This window comes from Mastigoproctus giganteus, chromosome 7 (genome assembly GCF_048544385.1).
Source record: "Mastigoproctus giganteus isolate SK-2022 chromosome 7, ASM4854438v1, whole genome shotgun sequence".
NCBI classification, from domain to species: domain Eukaryota; kingdom Metazoa; phylum Arthropoda; class Arachnida; order Uropygi; family Thelyphonidae; genus Mastigoproctus; species Mastigoproctus giganteus.
The window spans coordinates 41,100,262-41,123,205 of record NC_143581.1 but is presented as its reverse complement, the minus strand read 5'-3'; the positions used below and the strand labels follow the sequence as shown (position 1 = coordinate 41,123,205).

The 22,944-nt window shown below is 35.7% G+C and overlaps 1 protein-coding gene across 2 annotated transcripts in view; it reads left to right on the top strand.

The window, feature by feature from the left end:
- Positions 1–22,944, top strand: part of vir (VIR_N domain-containing protein) — a 346,195-nt gene that overhangs the window by 241,370 nt on the left and 81,881 nt on the right. For both annotated transcript variants that reach the window (XM_090377624.1, XM_090377623.1), the window contains exons 26-27: positions 8,794–8,902; positions 17,769–17,859. In XM_090377624.1, coding sequence (XP_090233750.1) covers positions 8,794–8,902; positions 17,769–17,859 — 200 coding nt within the window. The remainder of the gene's footprint in view (positions 1–8,793; positions 8,903–17,768; positions 17,860–22,944) is intronic.

Here is a 22,944-nt window from a genome sequence, read left to right as displayed (position 1 = left end):
CCAAATATATAATATCAAAGTTATTCCCTGCATCCAATTCTTTTGTGACTACATCATAGTATCGAATCAAATTGGTTAGGCAAGACCTTCCCTTAACAAAACTATGCTGTGTCTGAGCTATAACTGAATTCTTGTCAAGATGATCCTGCAGTGCTTCTTTAACCAGTGCTTCCATTAATTTTCCTGGAACAGAAGTTAAACTCACAGGTCTATAATTACTTGTGTCAGCCTTTGATCCTCCTTTGTGAATTGAGGTCACATTTGCACATCTCCAGTCTGTGGGTACTTCCCTTGAGTCCAAGGAAGCTCTCATAATTATGGCTAACGGATTTCTTACTTCCTTTGCTGCCTCCTTTAATATAACTGGAGAGATCCCATCCACCCCGGGTGCCTTTCTTGTATTTATCTTCAACAATTTCTCCTCCACTTTACTCTCAATTATTACAAGATCATCTAGCTCACAGCCAATTTTTACTTCATCTATGGCATTCCCCTTCCTGAATAACTCCTCATGTGTGAATGTAGATGCAAAATATTGATTTAGTTTGTTAGCTACCTGAGAAGGATCATGAACAGTTGAACCATCGATATCAAGTGGACCAATCTGATTCATCCCCTTCCTTCTAGAGTTTACATAAGTAAAAAACTCCTTGCTGTTTTTCTTTGCATCCCTTGCCGAAGATTTCTCGTAATCTGCCTTCGCCTCCTAACCTCCTTTGTAACTTGGTTACAGATCAACTTATATCTATCATAGGCTTCTGTGTCACATGTTAATTTATATGTATCCCATGCATTTTTCTTCTCTGCCATATGTCTCATTAGTTCATCTGACATCCATTTAGGTCTGAACCTTGAACAATGTTTCTTAGTTGGTATGTAAAGCCTAGTAGCTTCCAAGATTAAGTCTTTTAATGCTTTACATTTTGAATTTGCTGTTGGTAACATCATCAGTTGGTCCCACTGTATAGAATTTAAATACTGTCTCAGATCATCGTAGTCACCTTTACGAAAGCAATAACCCTTCCCTTTACCCCAATGGTAGTTACCTCCTTGAGTAAATCCCACTTCAGCACACTGTGATCACTGCCACCTAGTGGTTCCTGTATCTGCAGATTCTTAATGCATGAAGAATCACTACTGATAATCAAATCAAGAGTATTGCTCCCTCTAGTTGCCTCCCGAACATGCTGATTTAGAAAACAATCCTCCAATAAATCCACAAAAGCCTTGCTAGTGTGTGAGTGAACAACCCACAAATTCCAGTCAATATCTGGGAAATTAAAATCCCTCATTATAAGACTCTCTGATTAACCTGCCCACTCTATTTCCCTGTACAGTTTCTTATTATACTCATCAGAGTCATTAGGTCTACAACACACTCCTACTCTCAATTTTGATCTCACAATGCTTATGTCACACCAAACTGACTCGACACTGCACTGTCCAGCAATGTCAACTGGCTTCACTTCCTTGGATTTTATGTGTTTCTTAACTAATAGCATAAACCCTCCTCCCTTCCTATCCTGTCTATCCTTCCTGTAGAAGTTGTACTCCCCAAATTCCAGTTCTGCATTACTTATATCTGTGTGACACCACGTCTCTGATATCCCAACAATATCCGCCTTTGATGCTTTGAGCAATACCTCAAATTCATCAAATTTATTTACTAAACTCCTAGCATTGGTGTACACGCAAGTATACATGCACCTGTTCTTTTTCTTAGCTACCCTAACACAACCCATGTGTTTACTTGTACCCCAATGATTCCCAGCAGTCTCTGAAATATCCTGCATCTTATTTTCCAGGCTGCGGCTCATTCCAATAGAAGCAGTGCAAGAATCACTTTCACCTCTGCCAGTGGCTACTGTTAATCTATTAGTCCTTGTATCCCCCCAATCTAGCAGTTTTCCGACCCGCCTAACACTGCCTCGATAGCATCAGCAAACATTCTTGCACCCTTTCTATTTAAGTGTATCCCATCCCTGTAGAAGCAGTCTCTCCTGTTAACAAGTACAGACCAGGCTGAAAAAAATTTTACCCCTTGAGCCCTGCACAATCTTTCCAGGGCCGAATTGATTGACAGGGCTCTCATCATATACTCCCTCCTATCGTGTCTGGGCAGAATTGCAGACACTTTCAATTTCAACCCTAATTCACGGCTTTTTTTCATCAAGGGTTATGCCACAGGTTGTAATTGGGATCTCTTTTTTGTGATAGTACATTAGTCCCACTCGAGTAACTTCCAGGTCAAGGGGTAGTGCACCTGCAATGACCTGGAGCGCCACCGTACTAACTATGCTACTCGCTCTAGTGATTGTAAGTAGTATGTTCCTCTGAATTGTTTCAAGAATTTTTCTGTTTGTTACTGTGCTAGTTTTCATCGTCCATACTGGCGATCCGTACATAATTACCGGGACGAAGAGAGTTTTGTAATATAGGGAGAGGGTCTTTTTATTTAGCACCTAGTCCATATGTGTGATTCTTGCTATGAGTGCTGTGTATATGTGTATCTTCTTCTTCCTGAGGTAGTTAAGTGCAGTTTAAATGAGAGATTGCTGTCAATGATAATTCCTAAGTATTTTATCTCATTTGATAATTTTACTGTTATTCCTTCTACTTTGATTTGTGGTGGCCTATTTAAGTTTAGTTTCCCTTTCAAGAGGACCGAGTTGGTCTTTTCCGGTTCTGCTAATTTTAGGTTATTTAGTTTAACCCAATCTTTTAGGTGTAGGATTTGCAGCGCTTCATTTGCTTGTTTTTCAAGGTTGGCTCTTGAATCAGCTGCTGTGATTAGAAGTAAATCATTAGCAAAGGCCTGGGCCTCAAAGTTCCACAGGAGCAGCCCCAGGACATAACTCTGGGGGCAGCCCCTGCGAACTGCATGCGATAGGCTGGAAAAGGGCGCAATGATCTGCACTTCCCTATCAGTGAGATAGGACTTTACACAGTCAAATAGATTTTTTTGGAATGGCTGCAGTACGAAGCCTCGCTAGGACGCTCGGCCACCAAAGGGTGTCAAACACCCCAGCGAAGTCCACCACGATCACCAGGAAGTACTTGCTGGTACATTGTGTAGCTCTGTTAAGGAGATCTTGGATCGCATCAGTAGTAGAGGTTCCAGATTTGAACCCATATTGTTTTGAGTTGCTAAGGTTTGCATCCATATAGTGCTGTTTGATTCTCTTTTGTAGTAGTCTTTCCAGGAATTTGCTCACCGTCGATAGCAAGGCAATTGTTCTGTAGGATGTAGGCAGCTCCGGCAGTTTTGTAAGGCTTTTTGGTATCAATTTTAAGGTATGTAGGGTAAGGTATTTATTAAGGTAACTTGTAGGGTATGAAATCTGTCATTATATTTATTTTATTGCAGCCATATTGTTATTTAATAGCCACACCTCATGGGAGCAAAAACATTCATGCAGCCAAATTGCTCTGATAATGACTTTCCATACTGTTTATGAATGTGGTGATAAGGTCTTGTGATGCTGAATTCCACTTCTGTGTAAAAGCAGATCTTAGTGCGTGGTGAGATCTGGAAGCGGATTAAAATGCTTCACTTTATTTCCCTAAAGTGTAGAAGTTTAAAGATAGAAGGGACTGTAAGTTAAAAGCATTTTAGCTTAAGCATAGACTTGAGAAACAGTGCAAGGGTTTTGGGGGGAAATTTTTATCAGCATGTCTTGATAGACTCCTCTTACCTAGTAGGAAAAAAGTTTATTTTGTACAAATGGAATATATTTGAACAGAGGTGGTGCAAGGGTTTTTGCTAATTCCCTTCCATTCCCTCATAACTACCAATTCCATGTGTCTACAGGGAAACTACTAGTTAGAGGAGAACATGGGGAAATATAGTTGTGTTTATCTGATGATATGAGTAAAAGTATTGCTTACATGTATCTCAGTAGTTCTTTTATGAGACCATAAAAGCCAGTCTTTTGATATTATACGTCAAGGGAGGTGATATTTTAAGTGGATAAGAAGCTAATGCTTTGGAAACAAACTTAAATAACTTACGGATGTTTCAATGCAGTAAACAGTACACGAACACTTAAATTGTGTCTATAACAATGTAGCCACAATTCAGAATGTTAGGTCAACTAAAAGGGTTAACAGAAATTTGATGTCACCTAGGAATAGTGGATGATAAGTTTCACCATGGTATTTATAATGTATTTAGGGGGAATTAGGGGTCATGCTTTTTATCAAAAGCTGCCTGAATAAACTATAAATTTGGAACTTAGACAGGCCAGCATAGCATTAGTAGAGGCATACGATGCAAGAAAGCAAGCTTATGCAGCATCAGCCAAAAAAAAAAAAAAAAACCCCGCTCCCATTTCACTCCTCCATTCGTTCCAAATACTCGGCCTTAAATTTATTTAGGTCAACTTCCACAACAAAAGATGGAAGTATGTTCAACCTATTAACTATTCGCTGACTAAAGGCAAACTTCCACACATCTGTCTTACAACTGTCTTTCCTCAATTTGAATTTATGCCCTCTCAGGTGATTATTCTGAGCAAGAGGAAGAATTCCATCAGCATTGATCATGATCAAACCATTCAAGACTATACACTTCAATCAGATCACCTCGTAGGTGCCTAGTCTCCAGACATTGTAATCTGCAAAACTTAAGCCTTTCTTCGTAAGAGCAACCCTCCATTCCATTCACTAATCTTGTTGCCCTTCTTTGTATTCGTTCCAACAGCTCTACATCCTTCTTAAAATTAGGCCTCCAGACTTGTATACAGTACTCAAGGTGTGGCCTGACCATTTCCTTATACAAGGGGATAATCACCTCCTTATCCCCGCTAGAAAAATTCCTGTATATCATTGACAAGACACCATGAGCTACTCTTGCAGACCGTCTGCACTGCTCAGAAAACTTCATATCTGCCTGCACAATTACCCCCAGGTCCTTTTCATTCTCTACCACTGTCGGTGTAGTACCACAGAGTTGATACATTACTCTGGGGTTACTGCTTCCCATATGTAGTACTTTACATGTGTCAATGTTAAACTTCATTTGCTACCTCTCAGCCCATCTGCTCAACTTTTCTAGATCCTGTTGCAGCAGGCTACTGTCATTAGTGTCCTTAACAACCCTGCCAACCTTCGTATCATCTGCAAACTTGGACATTAAGCCTCATATACCATCATCAATATCATTTATATATATAGAAGCATAGAATCTGTATGGTGTGAGGTAGTTGGAAGCTAAGGGGAAATGGGGTTATGTTAGAGACCAGAAAATTGGTTAGAGTATGATGAGAGATATCCCTACATGCAGATGAAAAGAATGCGCAAATGTGAATGCCTTGTTATGTGTACACAAGTGTGAATTCCTTGTCATTATTAATACAGCAGGCCCACCATTATAATGCGGAACACTTTACGCTGATTCGCTATAATGCTGTTCTTATATTATAACCCATATTTGACTATAACGCTCTTTTACAGATTACATTTTTGGCATATTTAACGAAATCGTTTCATTTGATGCAGTCGATAGCTTGAAAATGAATAGCAAAACAGCATTAAAACATTTCCCACGGCGACTTGAGAAATTTTCCCATGCTCAGTGAAATTTTCTCACATGCTAATTTTATTGCAGTACAGTGACTTGTTACGTAGTTCCGAGATCATCATTTTAAAAAATGATCAAGTATATTGCTTGTAATATTTACATTATATGCATTTATCCGACATCTAGTCATCACTCAGTACAGTATTAGACGGCCGACCGGGCTAGCCAGGTGGGTAAAGTGCCTGCCTGGCAACCCAAAGGTCGCGGGTTTGAATCCCGCCTCGGGCTTGGATCAAAGTACTGCAAAAACCTTGGGAGGTGCACTATGGCCACAGAAGCCGATGCGCCAACAACTACCAAAAAAAAAAAAAAAAAAACAGTATTAGACATTGTGCGTAATGGACAGTTTACTCGAACATTGTACCATAATTAATGCGACCAACGCAGTTACATTTTCGAAGAGTTAATAATGGCAGATAAGAATGAAAAAGCAACAAAGCCTGGACGCAGTACAAAGACTATAAATGTAAGAAAAAGACTGAATTTGAAAATTAAATTAGACATTTTGAAACAAATCGATTCCGGTCAACGACAAGCGGATGTGTGTGTAATTTAGGACTGCCAGGTTTAACTGTAAGAACAATTATAAAAAATAAAGAATTAATTTTAGCAGTGGGAAAGACAGCTGTTCCACTGCAAGCAACTAGGGCTGGGCCATCTATTAGAATTGAAACGGAGAGACTTTAACTAATTTTATTGAAGATAATATCCAATGCAGAATTCAGTTAAGTTAAATATTATAAAAAAATCGAGAGAGAGAGAGAGAGAGAAAGAGAGAGAGAGAGAGAGAGAGAGAGAGAGAGAGAGAGAGAGAGAGATATTAACCTATATGATGATCTGAAGAAAACTCACCTAAAAAAAAAAAAAAAATGTGGAACCATTTAAAACTAGTAAGGGCTGGTTGAATAGATTTAAAATCCAGGGAGAAGCCGCAAGTGCAGATCAAGGAGCTCAAACTTTCAAAAAAGAACTTGTTAAAATTATTGATGAGGGGTATTATGTGTTATACTTCTCAACAAGTTTTTAACATAGAGGAAGCAGGACTTTTGTGGAAACGAATGCCTAAAAGAAGTTTCATATTGAAAGAAGAAAAAAACATGCCAGGTTTCAAAGCGGCGAAGGATCGGTTGACTTTATTGTTGGGTGGTAATGCTGCGGGGGATTTAAAATTAATACCTCTTTTAGTTTACCAGGAAGAGAGCCAAAGTACAACCCAAAATTGAAACATTTTTCGTGATTAAATTCAATTAAAATCAATTTAGATCAATTAAATTCATGATTTTAATTGGAATTTTATGTTTAATTTTGATACGTAAGTAGTTACCACCTAATTATATACTTATGTAATGCAGAATATTTTATATGTACACATATTTGAATATTAAATATTTTGACTGACATTTGTGCATCTTTTCACTACCGTTTATTAATGATTAGGAAATATCCTATGGCACCAACTGTAACTCACAAATGCATATGTTACCTTATGGGAATGCGGTGGTCACTTAGTGCGGATTCAATTAGTGCTTTGTTTTTACAGAACGAATTATCAGCGTTAAGCGGAGGTCACCTTTATTGATTTCAATTTGCCCCTCAATTGATTGGAGCAAGTAGGAGAGAAACTCACCATGGATGGAGCGTAAAATTTTTAAATCAACAGTCGTTCATAAATCAACAATCATTCATAAATTAAATCACCTTTAGTTATATGAATATAGAAAGTAGAAGCATGAATGTTTCTTAAACAATTGTAACTGTTAAAAATAAATCTTAAGTTTTGTCAAAAAGGCACAAAATTGTAAAAAAAATGTTAAAACCATACCTGTTCAGCTCTACATGTGATGCAACTTAAAATCATATTGTGACAGCATATTACATTTGTTATTGGCCTGTAGTGAATATATTAATCTCTTTGTACTGTTGGTAAATTTTAGTTAGACTGATATTTGGTATTTTTTCCTCTAAATTTCTAGAATCTTATTCTATATCGTTGGGGTGTCAATAGATGTTTTCCTCAGAAGTTGGCTTCATTTTTAGATATAATTTTAGACAGGAAACTATAATTTCATTCTTGTGCTTAATGATTGAAAGTAATTAATTAGGAATTTTTTGGTATATGAAAATCAGTAGGAAGAATTTCATACTGATTATCAGTATGAAATTCAAATATCATTCAGTTCATCTCTGTTGTTTTATTTTTGACAATTTGGTGTTCCTGTAGTAAGAGTAACATTGTTTCATACAGGCTTATGAGTTTTGGATTATGAAATAGTGTTTAAGGAATTTTTTTTTTTTTTTTTTTTTAATTTCTCAGCTACTAAGTGTTGTTTATGTTCTTGTTTTTATTCTATATAATTGTGTTGTTGGGTTTGTTAGCTGTGTATTTTGTTTATAAAAGTGTGTATTTATATGCTGATTTACATGTTGCATGGGTGCCTCTGTAGCCAGGTGGGCAGGAGCAACAGTGCGTAGCACGCGCTTCTTGATTAGACTGGGGTTCAAACCCGTGACCACCAAATATGGAGGATGCAGAAAGGTCAGGGAATGACCACCATATATCCCCGGAGCAATATGGCCTTAGTTGCTAATGCTCCTAAAAACCAAATAACAACAACAACATGTTGCATGAACTGAAAAACTGGAAATAACTCATGGGGGCCATACCTCGCCCTCCTGAAATTGGCTAACTACAGCCTTGATTGAAAAGAACTTTCTAGACATTCATCCAGTCATAGACCGGAATTTTAATCCAGACCTCTCCAGAGATAGGTGGCGAAACCACTGTACTATCATGGAGGATATGTAATTATGCAATCTCTTTAATAAGACTAAAAGTTTGCATAATTTTAATTTTTCATTTATAAATCTCTCCAGAATTACTGCCAATAGTATAACAACTTTCTGAATTTTGTTTTTGTAATAAATGAATTTATACACATGGTGGGCTCTATGCCAGTTCAATGAGAAGAGATGCAATTTATTGAAAAGTAAGTTATTAAAAAGCAGTTTGAACAGTTCATTTAAGTGCCATAAATAAATGTAAATGTAATTTTTTTGTCAGATTTATTTGATTTCTGTTGCAGGGGTTGCAAAATACTTTTGAGATTGCAGTGCTGTGTGTGTGTGTGGGCACACGCACGAGGAAAACTTATAATCTTGTTTGAAAATATTTTGCTTCTAGCTTTTGGAATTAATATAAAATATCATTTTAGCCTCTCTCTGTGGAAGAAGTGACAAAAACTGTTAACAGCAGAAAATTGTGGAGTGCTCATCTACATTCATTAAGTGGAACCATTCAAGAGACCATTATTAATATTGCAGGTTCGTAAATAAAATACAATAAAAAAATTGTATCTCATTTAATTAGTAAATTATCTTTAACATTTTTATTAAAGGATTTTTAATATACAATACTCTGTTTAAAATTCAGCATATTTTACAAAAAAAAAACTCTTTACAATCCCGAAATATTAAGAATACAGTTTGTCACTTTTGTCACATTGTTTTTTTAACTCTGTGCAAAAATAGGTGACAGTTCTCTCTTTATAAGTTGCTTGCAGGACTACCTTGTCCTTTAATCTTTTTGCAGACAGCAGTATTTAAATTAAATAGATAATGCAATGGTCTTAATCCTCACCATAGATCAAACTTGCCTTTGAATGCGTTACACTGGTATTGCACTACTTTCTGACAGATGACCTTGCCAAAATTACACAGCCTATTTTGGGAATAACTTGTATCTCATCAGATAGCGGGAGGTTTCTAGTGACAACACATAGAAACCAAACAGTTAACTTGCTCAGTATGAGCCACCATGTTTTCAAAGTTATAATATAGCTAAAGCTTTCTGTTGCCAATAGAGACCACCTTCTACGTGATGAGGGACCAGTTGGTTCTGTAACAGGCTATCATAGCAATGTCTCATCTTTTAAACAAATTACCAAATAATCTTTTGGCAAGACTATTTGTTTGAAAGTAGTGCATATATACAGTAGTTAGTGTAAAGTTAGAATGCAATAACAGGGCAACTCATTACAAATGTAAATTTGTTCTGCTGTGAGAATTAAGACCATTGCATTATTCCACACAACCAGGGTTTTTTTTTTTTTTTTTTTTTTTCTGCCATTACAATTAGCCATCTTATTCTTCAAAGAAATGACTGAAATGTAGTGAAAAGTAACAGTGGCTCAGGTTATGTCCCCCCTTTGGCTAGTGCAACTGTTTTTTGAAGGCAAAGTTTGTTCTGCTATGAGTATAAACCATTTAGACTATCTTTAGTTATTTAAAGAACTACTCCTGATTTAATAGATATCAGTGGTGTTACATAAAGGTTTCTGAAAGATTCGCTATTTTTGAATAATAAACACGAAAAGCTGTATTCATTCAGGATAAAGAATCAGCAACATTCAAATTTCCAAATAATTTTAAAATGGAAGTGAATAATGCCATCAATATATTACATATCTTTTAATTTTATTTAAAACTATACACATAAGTGGAAATATATGTGCATGTACACGTTTCAGATTTCACATTATTAATGGTCTTCAAACTAGAAAATGGAAGAGACTAATAGATCTGTCTTTATATTTTATGTCTAAAGTAGATTTTTTTTTAAAAATTTCCATCAGAATACAATTTTAGGGCAGAAAGCCTCAAATTATGAAAAATCCAAATTGTGACATTGATGCCTTTGCACTAAAGTGCAAATGCATCATTGCTATATATTTGAATTTTCAGACAAATCCAAGTTTGTACAGCATCATTATTATAGCATCTCCTATTGTGAAATCCTTCACGGTGAATAAAATAAGTAACACTTCCCCATTACAGAAGTCTGTTGTTACTTTTTCTTGGTTGAATGCCACTAACCAGATTGTCATTTTGAAGTGTTTTGGCTTCGTATCAGCGGGCAGGTAGATACCTCACATATAAGAACTGACAACCAGTTGTGACTTATTTACACGAAATTAGCAATTCCAAAAGGTGCACTTTTTAGACTAACAAAACAATTTATGGAAAACTTTAAACCCCAGAAAGCTTTAAAGCCGTTGTTTAGTGTCATTATTATAACATCTGATATTGTGAAATCCTTCATGAGTTTCATTCCTCTTATGATGGCTTATAATGCAGCATTCATATTATAAGGTCTCCAAAATTTTTTCTCACAAAATAATCAAAATATACATATGCTTTTTAGTGTAACTGCCAGTTAGTTCAGAATGTTTTCAGAAGATGAGCAGCATAATGCATTATTCACATTGATTGCAATGCCCTGAAGAGTATACTATTGTTTATAACACTTAAAATGGTGTCCTTCACTTGTCAGGAACAACATGTCATTATCCAATTTTTGCATCTCACCAGGAAAAGTTCAATTGAAATCCATCAGGAAATGTCAAAATTTGTGTCCTGTAGGCCTTATAGATGTAAAAAAATGATCGTAGCTGGGTACATAAGTTTTGTGTAGGATTGGAGTCCTGTGAGAACAAAGCATGTGAATCAAGATGTCAAACCAGTCATTCTGAGGCCAATATCTGCCGGGTTGAAGAAATGGTTTTGGGTGACAGAAGGTCAACAGGATGAAATTGCAACAGCTGCAGCCATTTATGTTGGATCCATGCATAACCATACTCCATGAAGATTCCAGAATGAACAAGTTGTTAGCTTGGTGGGTTCTAAGGCAAGTTTTCCAGGAACACAAAGACAATCATGTCAACTTGTGTGAAGCAGTACTCGCTCAAGATACTGCACTGAATGAATCTTTCTTTTCCTCAGTTAACACAATGAATGAGAGATGGTTTCCAATTTTCAATCCAGAAATGAAACATCAGTCTGCCCAATGGAAGCATGCTGATTCACCACTGTACAAAAAGTTCCATGTTGCTGCAAGTGCAGAGAAAATGGTGGTTGCTGTTATCTGGAATATTGATGGAATAATACTTACACATTGTGTATCTAAGGGTGCTACAGTGACAGGAAACTCATGAAGGATTTCTGAAGAAAAAGTTACTCCCAGCACTGAATCATATTCTATTTTCCATACTTGCCTGACCTTGCACCTAGTGACTTTTGGTTGTTCCCAATGATAAAGGATGCCCTTTGTGGCAGAAGATTTCCTAGCTGACAAGCAGCTGTTTTGGCCATTTACCAGTAGGCTGAACATGCCTCCAAAGAAAGCATTGCATCACCCTTCACAGCTTTGAAGAACAGGTTATGAAAAATATGTGCAGCTTCTAGGAGACTGTTGAAAAGTGAGGCAAATGTCATCTCTGTATCTTCTGTGCTTTATGAAAAATAAATTTGGAGACCTTATAACTTAAATGCACCTTGTACTTCAAATAAGTAACATTCCCATTTGGAGAGGTCTTCTCTTACTTATTCTCAGTTGAGTGCCACCACCCAGATGGCTGTTTTGATGCCTTTTTGAAAACCCAGTTGTGACATATCAGCTCCTGTATGGGTTGTCAGCTCTTATACCTGGGACACCCACCCATCCATTGATGAAAAGCCAAATAGCAATGAAAAGGTGGTGCTCAACTAATAAAAAGTAACAGCAGACTTCTCTAATGGAAAAGAGATATTAATATGAAGTATAAGAGAAAAGCAACTCATCGTGAAGGATTTAACAATATGAAATGCTATAATGATGCCTTAATGTGCAAACTTTGGTTTGTATGTTAGGCTTAAGCATCATTATTATACTTCTGCTTAATATTTTATTAGCTTGAGAAGAATGCACTGATTACACAGGAGCTAGTTGTTGTTGGTGACTCTACTGCCAGGAAAATAGGAAATATATTGTGCAAAAAAAGATAGGTGGCATTGTACCAGGGTATGTCTGCCAGGGATAAAAGTTTATGCCATTGTAGAGCAGATATCATTTTTTAATGGCATTTAAGGGTTGTTGTGCACGTTACACTAGCAGTAAGACTAGGAAATCTACAGGATTACTTAATTAAGCAAATGTTGGAAAAAAAGTTGCAAGCTAGAGTTAAATTTGAAAGTGTCTGCAATTCTGCCCAAACGTGATAGGAGAGAGTATGAGACGAGAGCCTTGTCAATCAATTTGGCCCTGGAGAGCCTGTGCAAGACTCATGAGATGGAAGTTTTCTCAGCTTGGTCTAAGCTTGTTAACAGGAGAGACTGTTTGTTTGTACATGGATGGGATACCCTAAAATAGAAAGTGGCAAGAATATTTGCTGATGCTATTGAGGCATTATTAGGTGGTTTGGAAACTGCTTGGGGAATATAAAGACTAATAGATTAACTATAGCTGCAGGCAGAGGTGAAAGTGATTCTTGCACTGCTTCTATTGGAATGAGCAGGAGCCTTGAAAGCAAGATTCTGGGGATTTCATGTGATTATTCATGATTAAGAATCTGCAGATAAAGGAACCAGTAGGTGGCAGTGATTACAGTGTACTGATGTGGGATTTACTTAAAGATGTAACTGCCATCGGGCATAAAAGGAAGGAGTTTTGCTTTCATAAAGGTGACTACAGTAGTCTCAGACAGATTTTAAATTCTGTACAGTGGGAACAAACTGATGATTTTACCACCAGCAAATTCTAAATGGAAAGTATTCAAGAAATAGAAGCTATTAGGCTTTTCATGCCAACTCAAAAATAATCTTCAAGGTATAGGCCTAAATGGATGTCGGATGAACTGATGAGGCTTGTGGCAGAGAAGGAAAGTACATGGGATGCATAAAAATTATCGGATGACACAGAAGCCTATGGTAGATATAAACTAGTCTATAATCAAGCCACAAAGTAGGTTAGGCAAGCGAAGACAGATTACGAGAAATTTTGTTGGAGGATGCAACTAAAAGAAAGGGGATGAATCAAATTGATCCACTTCATATTGATGATTCGACTGATGATCCTGCTCAGGTTGCTGGCAAACCGAATAATTATTTTGCATTTACATTCATACATGAGAAATTCTTTAAGGAAGGGGATGCCAGACTTTTATCAAACTCTAACAGACAGCTAAATGATTTTATAGTAACTGAGAGGAAAGTGAAGAGATATTGTAGAAGTTAAACTTAAGAGAGGCATCTGGAGTGAGGCAGGCAAAGGAAGTAAGCAAACCCTAAGCCATAATTATGCGAGCATCCTTGGATTCGGAGGAAGTCCCCGCGGGCTGGAGATGTGTGAATATATCCTCAATTCACAAAGGAGACTCAAAGGGGGACACAAATAATTACAGACCTGTTAGGTTAACAGCTGTTCCAGGGAAAATAATGGAGTCCTGGTAAAAGAAAAAATGTGGGATCACCTAGACAAGACTGCAATTATACTTCAGACACAGCATGGGTTTATTAAGGGGTAATCTTGATTGATCAATTTATTTGGATACTGTGATGTGGTTACAAGGATGCAAAAAATAATTTTGATATCATATACTGATATTTCAGGAAAGCTTTTGATACTTTGCCAGATTTGGCTAAAAATTAGTTTTGCCAAGTCTGGATTCATGGTCTATTCACTGAAGAAGCCAAATCAAATCTCTTTCCAGCTGTTGGTCAACAGTGCTCTCATTCTGATTGTCTCCAGTCATAGGGATCTGTCAGTGGATTGTGTTCAGCCCCAAACTGTTTTAACATCCACTTAGTTATGCTTCTCAATCATTCTTGAAGACTCAATAGATAGCAAAACAGCATCTCCTATATATCACTGATAAATTGATAACTATGAGACACATTATAACAGTTATCTTTTCAACTTTACTCATTGCCACTAGGATCTGGGATATTAGCAATAATTATAAGCAATTATATTTTTGACAATAATTATTAAATAAATGCCATAGAATTCTTAGTTCCTGAAGTGGATCAACAAGAAACACAACCTCCTGGCTCGGATTCATACCACTGAGCTTGCTAACACACTGGTGATCCAAAGGCTCCTTGCTATAACAGATGTCCAAAGCTGTGAATGTTGCACTTCAAAATGGGATTTATTAGCTGAGTTATGTTACAATTATGTAATGATTTAGCATCCTGAAGTGTCACTATATATGAAAATGAAGTGAATCCTCTGACTGAATAGAAGTGAAGAATGGATTTCAAATTAGTGGTAATGACTGCTAAGTCATATCACTTACCATTATATTGATTAATTTGTTGGCAATTTATGGATTATTATCACATTGTTCAGTTTAATGTCATCGGCAAAACTTTACATAATTATGATTGTTGCTTGAATTGTTTTTGAACTGTATGCTCTTCCAGGGTGGAAGTACTTGTTCAGCAGTGCAGTGATATGCCACTTTTGTGATTTGTTATTATTATTTCTTAATGCAGTGTATGCCCTCACTTTCCATGTGCAATAGAATTAACTTATTTTGATTAACCATGGTTGCTGGAGATATATATATATATATATATATATATATATATATATATATATATATATATATAAAAACTATAAATTCTCCTTATTAGGGTTGGGAGTAAGATACATATGATATTGCAAATATTCCAGTTACTGTTTTCATACGTGTTTAGGAGTGAATACAATAAATATCAGATGTGCCATTTATTATATCTGATTTTAGTTGTGCTGATGAACTGTAGAGGTCATAACATTGTGTTTGATAATTGATGTGTGTATAATTAACTTTTCTAGGATGATCTCAGTAGGTATTTGATATGCAGTATGAAAGTTATATTGTCTTAACTTATATATAAATAAAAAAACTAGATATAGTAAAGTACGTCTATTTTTCATATTTAGGTACAATATTTCTAATACCTCATGTTTTCATGCAGCGAATTTGCAATCGCCAATCACAGTTAGTAGTTATAAGAATACTACAAGTTATAATCCTGTTTTGTCACTGCTTATGAGAAGATAATGAAAGCCTGTCCCTCCAGAATAAGTTGAACATTCTTTTTCAGTTTTGAGCCTGTAAAGCATTTCACTTACCTCCAATAAATGCATGGATAATTTGTATTAATGCCAGCAGAATCAAAGAAGAGATGAAGAAGTTTGACTCTTTACCTGTAAACTAGATCACAAGCAGATAGCATAGGCTGATGGATCAAATGGAAGCAGCATACATAGGCTGAGTTAGGGTTACTAAGAGAAAAAACAGTTGCAAGTATACTTATATGTATAATATATTTGACACATTGTCTTCTATCACTTAAAGTTTCATGCGGGTTTGATATGTTTATGGTCAGGTTGGGGCTTTCATCTACAATCTCATGGTGTCAAATCATTCATGGGCAGTGAGTGGAAGAATGCATTAAAATTATTTTAAGTCACTTTTAATCAGTTATATTTGGAGAGTATCATATTGATGATATCCTATGAAGCTGAATGAATTTTATTTTTTTAAATTATATGTATAATAATGCTAGGAGTATAGTAAATAAATTTATGCATACTAGACTGAAATCATACATTTTGTCTCACCATTCACTTTATAATACCTTACTTCCATGAAAAAGTGTTTGGAGGAGGCTTGTCTTGTTGAATGCTATGATACGGTGTATTATCAAAAACTAGATACAGAACCTGCCTGAATATTTGGCAGTAGTTGCTGCCTTAGCCAGTTTTAAAATTATGTTGATTCATTTGGCCATGGTAGTCACCAGTTGTGTGTTTTCTGCTTTATATATAAGCATAGAGTTTGGAATAAAGCCATTTATATTTCCTGCACTCATAAGTCTTTTTTTCATCATGACTCCAACTACCGATTCTCTAAAACTTCCAACAAGTTAAATTGCTGTCCACCCAGGTTTCATCTACAAAAACTGTTTTCTTCCCAGAATTGCGATAATGCATAATTGCTCATAAATATTTTGTTCTCTGTAGAATTGTGTAATCACTTCCACCAAGACTTTTTGTTTATCTTCTGTTTCCTTCCATTTAAACCCAATTTGTTTCAAAATTGAATCCCGTTTAAACCCTATTTGTTTCAAAATTCTCATTTTGAAATGTTTCATTTTGAAACATTTTGAAATGAAACATTTTGAGCTGTTTTCCCAAATGGAAAATCAAATTTCTCTCTTATAACCAACAACAATTTATTTAAGTGTTTCTATCAATGCTATAAAATTCTTGAATAGTGCAACAAATAACGTATTGATCAAAATCATCTACCTGATCTGATCAACTATTTTCCTTCTCGCTGATTTTTCATTTTATATGGAAATTTTAATTTATCTTCGAGGTGCGACAGCAATAGACTTTCTTTTCTAATCCATTTAACTGTTAATTCTGTATCTAGATCAGCTCCTCTTCTAGGTTGGCTTTTAGATACAATTAAACTCTAACATCTTGCTTCATCTTCAAAAACACTTAATGACATTATTCACTATATTTTTCCCTTCACTGTGAAGAACATTTGTACCCTGCTACATCGACATTTTTGTAACTTATGCAGATATCTGGCTGTGCACATGATGTGTACTGCTGTGTCAGGTGAGGCAGACCGATCACTCCATCTACTGCCTCTTTACCTTGCCCTTTTGCAAAATTGTTTGATCCACTTGTCAAGACACTGAAGTACCTTGCCACAAACAGACAGCACATTCTCACATGAGGAATCTTTTAGGAATGGGGATGCTAGAAGTGAATCAACTACTAGCAGGAAGCTGAATGATTTTGGGATAACTGAGAGTAAAGTGGAGGAGAAAATTTTGAAGCCAAACATAAAAAATAATGATTTTACTAACTTATTATGGTAAATTTTTGAATTCAGTGTATCATTCTAAAAAGCACTCTGATATGTTAAAATTATATACGTGGAGGAATCTGTCATTAAATTAGTTTAGTGTATATTTAGTTTGTCTTAACTGTTAATTAAATGAATTCCAGATTAGGAGTAATTCAAAATTTATTTTCAGAAGAAAATTAGAATGATAGATTATTATAAAAAAACAGTCTGTACAATAACTTTCAGTTTGCTCTCTTATAGCTGTTAAGTAAAGGAATGGTACTGAAAAGATTCTTTACATTTCTCTTACACAGTAATAAATTACATTTGTTGAAGCATAAAGCATTTCTACTGATAACAAAAATGTATTTTATATTTGTTAAAACTATTTTGATCTTTTAAACAATGACATGTTACATGCTCAATCACATGTTTGTTACATGTAAGTTTCTTTTCCAAATATTATATACTCTTACATTTGTTTGTATATTTTGATACATACACTTTCCTTTTAGCGTCTAGTTGTCAGCCTCTCCAACAACTGCTACGAAGAGTATGTATTCAGCTAGCTGATCTTGCTGCTCCAACAGCATTAGTTGTTGTAAGGTAATATTATTGCTGTTATCAAAATATACTATTTAAATGTATTAATCCTTTCCAGGGTGTTTATGTGTGTATGTTTATACCTTTAAGGTGGTTTCAAGTATGTTTCAAATGAAGCAATACATAAATAGACGTAAAGGATATTACTGAATTGCAGAAAGTTTCAAGAAGTTTAATTTTTGAATTTGTTAAAAAATACAATTTTTTAGTCATTAATAAATGGTGTTTTTTGACAATAATCTCACTAATATGGAACATCCAAGTCAAAATAAGAACAAATAAATGTTCTCCATACTGTGGATCCCTAGTGGAAACTGGGGGAAAGCAGGTCTTTCAATTTCAGAAGCAAGTCTGCCAAATGTGCATGGGCTTTGCCAAGCCCATGCGTAACCATTAACCCTTTCAGTTTCAAAAGTGAAACTGAAAGGGTTAATACTATATACAGTCAACACTGCTTGTTGTTGTGATCACTTTGGGACTTTGCTAAACTGATAACAATAACTGATTGATAACAGTAATCGGTGAAACAAGAATGCAGCTGTTCAGCATTGTTTATTGATGCAGAGCAAGATGTATACATGAAAAGGTGAAATGGACTGAGAGGAAATATTAAACTTAAACAGCGTAAAATACTCGAGTTTTGACTGTGTGCTGTTTCTTTGAGAAAAAGATCAACTAAAATGAAACTCAATATTTTTGGAAATCCATGCAAACCATTTAAAACAGATAAAGAAAATATTAAAATCAAGAATTAGAAATGGATTAATACTTTACTCTAAAACATTCAGATTGGTAGGAGTATAGGTACAGTACTTCTTTTCATAGAGCAGTGACACCAACAACCATACAAACTGTATGGAGCAGAATCAGTAACTAGCCATGCAATATGTCGGAGTTCAAGAACAAATTGGGATTGTGTAATCAATAATCAATTGCATTACACACATGTAAACCACAATAAGTCACAAAAGCAAAAAACCAAAGCACTGATTACAATAAATGTTTTTTTTTTTTTTTTTTTTGTGCATCTGATCTGGACTTCATAAAAGTGATAACGTTACACAAATGAAAACATTATCCATGATCACAACAAGTGGCATGTACTGTATTTAGAATGTTTCCTAAGTATATTCACACAAAGAATATACACATTAAAAAACTGAATTTAAAATCCCAAATGGGTTAGCCTATCAATATAAAATTTGTTGTTATTCTAAATAAGTTGTGAAATTATGAAAAGGATTGGATCCATTATTCTTAATAGCAAAGTTTCTGTGGTAGTGTGAATTGCCTGGATATAATTAATTGGAGGGGTTATTGATTTGGAATTGGACCTAAGACTTCCCTAGGAAACCTTAAAATATGCTGAACGTTTGTGTTGATATAACTTCTTGAGCAATGTACAAACATTAAAAATAATATACTTTGATTTATGTACATGGAATAGCCACTTTATTAGTACTAGATAGCAAGTAGGCCCCTCCTTTAGCCCTCAAACATCTTAGATTCATCATATCACAGGCTCAACAAATTGTCCTATAGGGATGCTGATTCATGTTGGCTCAATTTCTTACTTACCAGTAGAGATTTGAAATCTCTACTGGTAAGAGCTCATTCCACCTCATCTCTTGGGTGCACAGTTGGACTGAGATCTGGAGATTTGGGCAGGCTACCAGATTGGGCTGAATTCACTCTGTTTTTGGAACTAATTCTTTACAAGAACCCATTTGCAGATGGATGCACTGCACTGCAGCCAAGGAGGAATGTGCCTGGTCAGAAACAAGTTCCAGATAACCTGTAGAATCCAACTATTGCTCCACTGTTATCAGGGGGGGCCCAGTACCAGCTCCATCTGCCTGCATTGTTGGCACCTGGCAGAATGGGTCCATGGGCTTTACTGTTTTTGCCATATTCTGGTCCCTCATCAGCGTGAAACAGCAGGAAGTGGGATTCATTTGATGAGCCAACTTTTTTCCAATCCTCCACCTCCAAATGTAGATGTTCATGTAATTATACCTTGTTTTTATCTGGCAGGAGTGGAACCTGGTTCAGTTATTGACTGTAATACGTACCCCATCCTTGAGAAGGTATGATGGGTTGTGCTTTCTAAAATGCCTCTGTTTTTACCATTGTTATACTGGGTTGTTGCTTGACTGTAATACTGTAATACATACCCCATCCTTGAGAAGGTATGATGGGTTGTGCTTTCTAAAATGCCTCTGTTTTTACCATTGTTATACTGGGTTGTTGCTTGACTGATTGAATGTAGTCTTTCTGTTAGCCTGCACAAGTTTTGTCAGCCTATTGGCCTCTCACATCAACAAGCTGTTTCCAACTGCAGGGTCACCCATTGACTGGATATTATTCAACTAGTCAGAGCTCACCCAGAACACAGTCACATGTGGAAACCCCAGCAGGATTTCAGTTTCTGAGATGCCAACTACCATGTCATGTTCAAAGTCACTTAAATCTTTTGTCCTGTCCATTCTTACGTTGTTTAGCAACCAAGTATCTGCCTACCTGCATTATATCACACAGTACAGACACATGAAGTACTGTACTCCTTCAATGAACTGCAGTTCATTGAAGGATTGGGTGCTTCATTTCATGAAAAAAGATAGGCGTACCTAATATAGTGGCAATTCAGTGTATAAATTTCTGTTGGGGGAGGGGGGGACCAATGGCAATGAAATCAGAATTATGCAGACTTTTCCAGGATAAAAAAAATGTGAAGAAACTTTTAAGGGCAGAAGCATTGGTATATAAAGGGCTATCTCAGGATATGCTATTACAGTATGTTATTATTCCTTACTTTCTGTTCACATGCATGTCAGCAGAAAGTAAGGGGTAACACAAGATATGCGGAGAGAGGTTTGGGAAAGGAAAAGAGGAAAGGGAACAGGCAGGAGAGAGAAAAATAGGTCTAATAATAGAGTTCAGGAGCAGGAAAGAAGATGAATACCACAAGTGGTTAGAGGGAGGGACATGGAGGTAAACCCAGTGTGGGTCTCTCTCTCTCTGCAACACTGCTGACTCAAACACTGGATGAGTATGTATCCTCTGAACCTGATTAATATTCCTATGTTTGACTCTTATGAAAATTATAAGAATCAAGGTTTGACTTATAATTTCTAAAACAAATTCTGGTAATTCAGCTATCTTCTGTGCTAGAAATGATGAGAAATGCTTAAGACCTTATAGCAGTGGTTTTCAACCTTTTTTTAATAACAGCACCCCTGAGTAATTTATTTTATTTTGTGGCACCCCTACTCAATTTTCTGCCTGTTAGATCCAATTCTCTTTGTGTGTGTGTGTGTGTGTGTGTGTGTGTGTGTGTGTGTGTGTGTGTGTGTGTGTGTGTGTGTGTGTGTGTGTGTGTGTGTGTGTGTGTGTGTAATATTAAAAAATATGTTATATGATAGTTATTACAATAATATAATTATAAACAAAATTACATTTCATAATACAAATTATATATATATTCAGTATATAATAATAATTTTATTCTTTATATAGTGGTACTAAGTAAACATCAATTATAGGTCACCATAAAATTAAAAGGATACTGTACACCTTTTTATAATGAAATAAACATATACATTTTTAAAAAATTTAAAAGATTTAAGTTTAAGTAATTTAAACCCAAATTACGTGGCACCCTGGAATGTTGTTGCGGCACCCCGGTTGAAAACCACTGCCTTATAGGGTACATCATAGAGTGTTTACAGTTCCTCGCAGAAGTACTAAGCCAGAGTTCAGTATTTATATTAGTATGGTGGATACCAGGCATGCTTGGACAACCTTTCTTTTAAACACATTTTTGAACCAGTCAATATAATACAGTAAAAACAGAAATACTATAAAACATACTGCTCTTAAACACAGCAGGGGATAGATGATATCACCCACAAAATAGTATTTTGCAGTTTACTGCTGTGAAGGTGCATGCACCCAATACCTCAGTTGTGCAAAATCCTGGCAGTAACATCAAAAGCACTGGGATAGTATGGTAGGTATACTGGCTAGTACAAAAGAAGCTAATCAGTTACTAATCCACATAGCCATATGCCCCTCATCTGTTATCAATCCTATTCTCCTCTTTGCTTCCACCTACCTTCCCCCTTTTCTGTTCCTTCCCCAATCTTTTCTTGTCTCATTTTCCTTCCTTACTTTCTGCTGACATCCATGGCTCTTCTGTCAGGTATTAACTCACCCATTTCATTGCTGCATCTTCTACCTTTAAAGTTTTTAGTTGATAAAGAGTACACTTGGTACAGCCTTGAAGGCTTCCATGGCTGTTTTAATTTCTTTTGCGATTTTAGCCCTATACTGTTTTTATTTTTACATAGTTTGTTTTAGTTAATAGTTTTTACAATTAATTGTGGTCTGCAGTAATTTATTATTTGTGGACTTACCCACATGCTATTGATTTAAAACAATATTTTTCTATAACAACCTTTTTCTAAGACTTGCCGTTCTGTCATCACATGATGGATGGTCTCAGTTAACAGAACTCTATTAATTTGTGAATAACAAAGCAGCTGTATGTCAGTTACCGTGCTCCATAAAGAAGTTAAACCTTTGATTATTTTAAAATAGCAAAAATAAATTAATCTAATTAAGACCATCTTTCCAGTGCATTTTTCAGCCAGCAGGATTTAAACCCCCATGAGAAACCATAGTAAACATACTTAACCACAAATTGCCTTATAAAGAGTAACTAGCTCTTAGCTGATCTGTAAAGTTTGAAATGGATGAGCTTAGTAGTGTGTCATTTTTATATTGAATACTAAATTGCTTTTTTGGTGAAGTTATATGTTTAAAATTGGAGACTACGGAGACATGTCATGGTTAAAGAAATTTGTTCCATTCTCAAGTATCTAGACAATAGCATTTACTCATGACATTCAAATTCTGCTGACTTCAATTTACATAGGATAAGATAGTCCTCAGTTTACTGAGTTATGAATATTTATTTATAAGCATATTATTTAATTAGCCTTAATTGCTTGTATCTCATTAGACTGCATCTGTAATGGCACAGTAGTTTTATCAGAAGAATAAATGCAACATTTTTTTAATGCAACT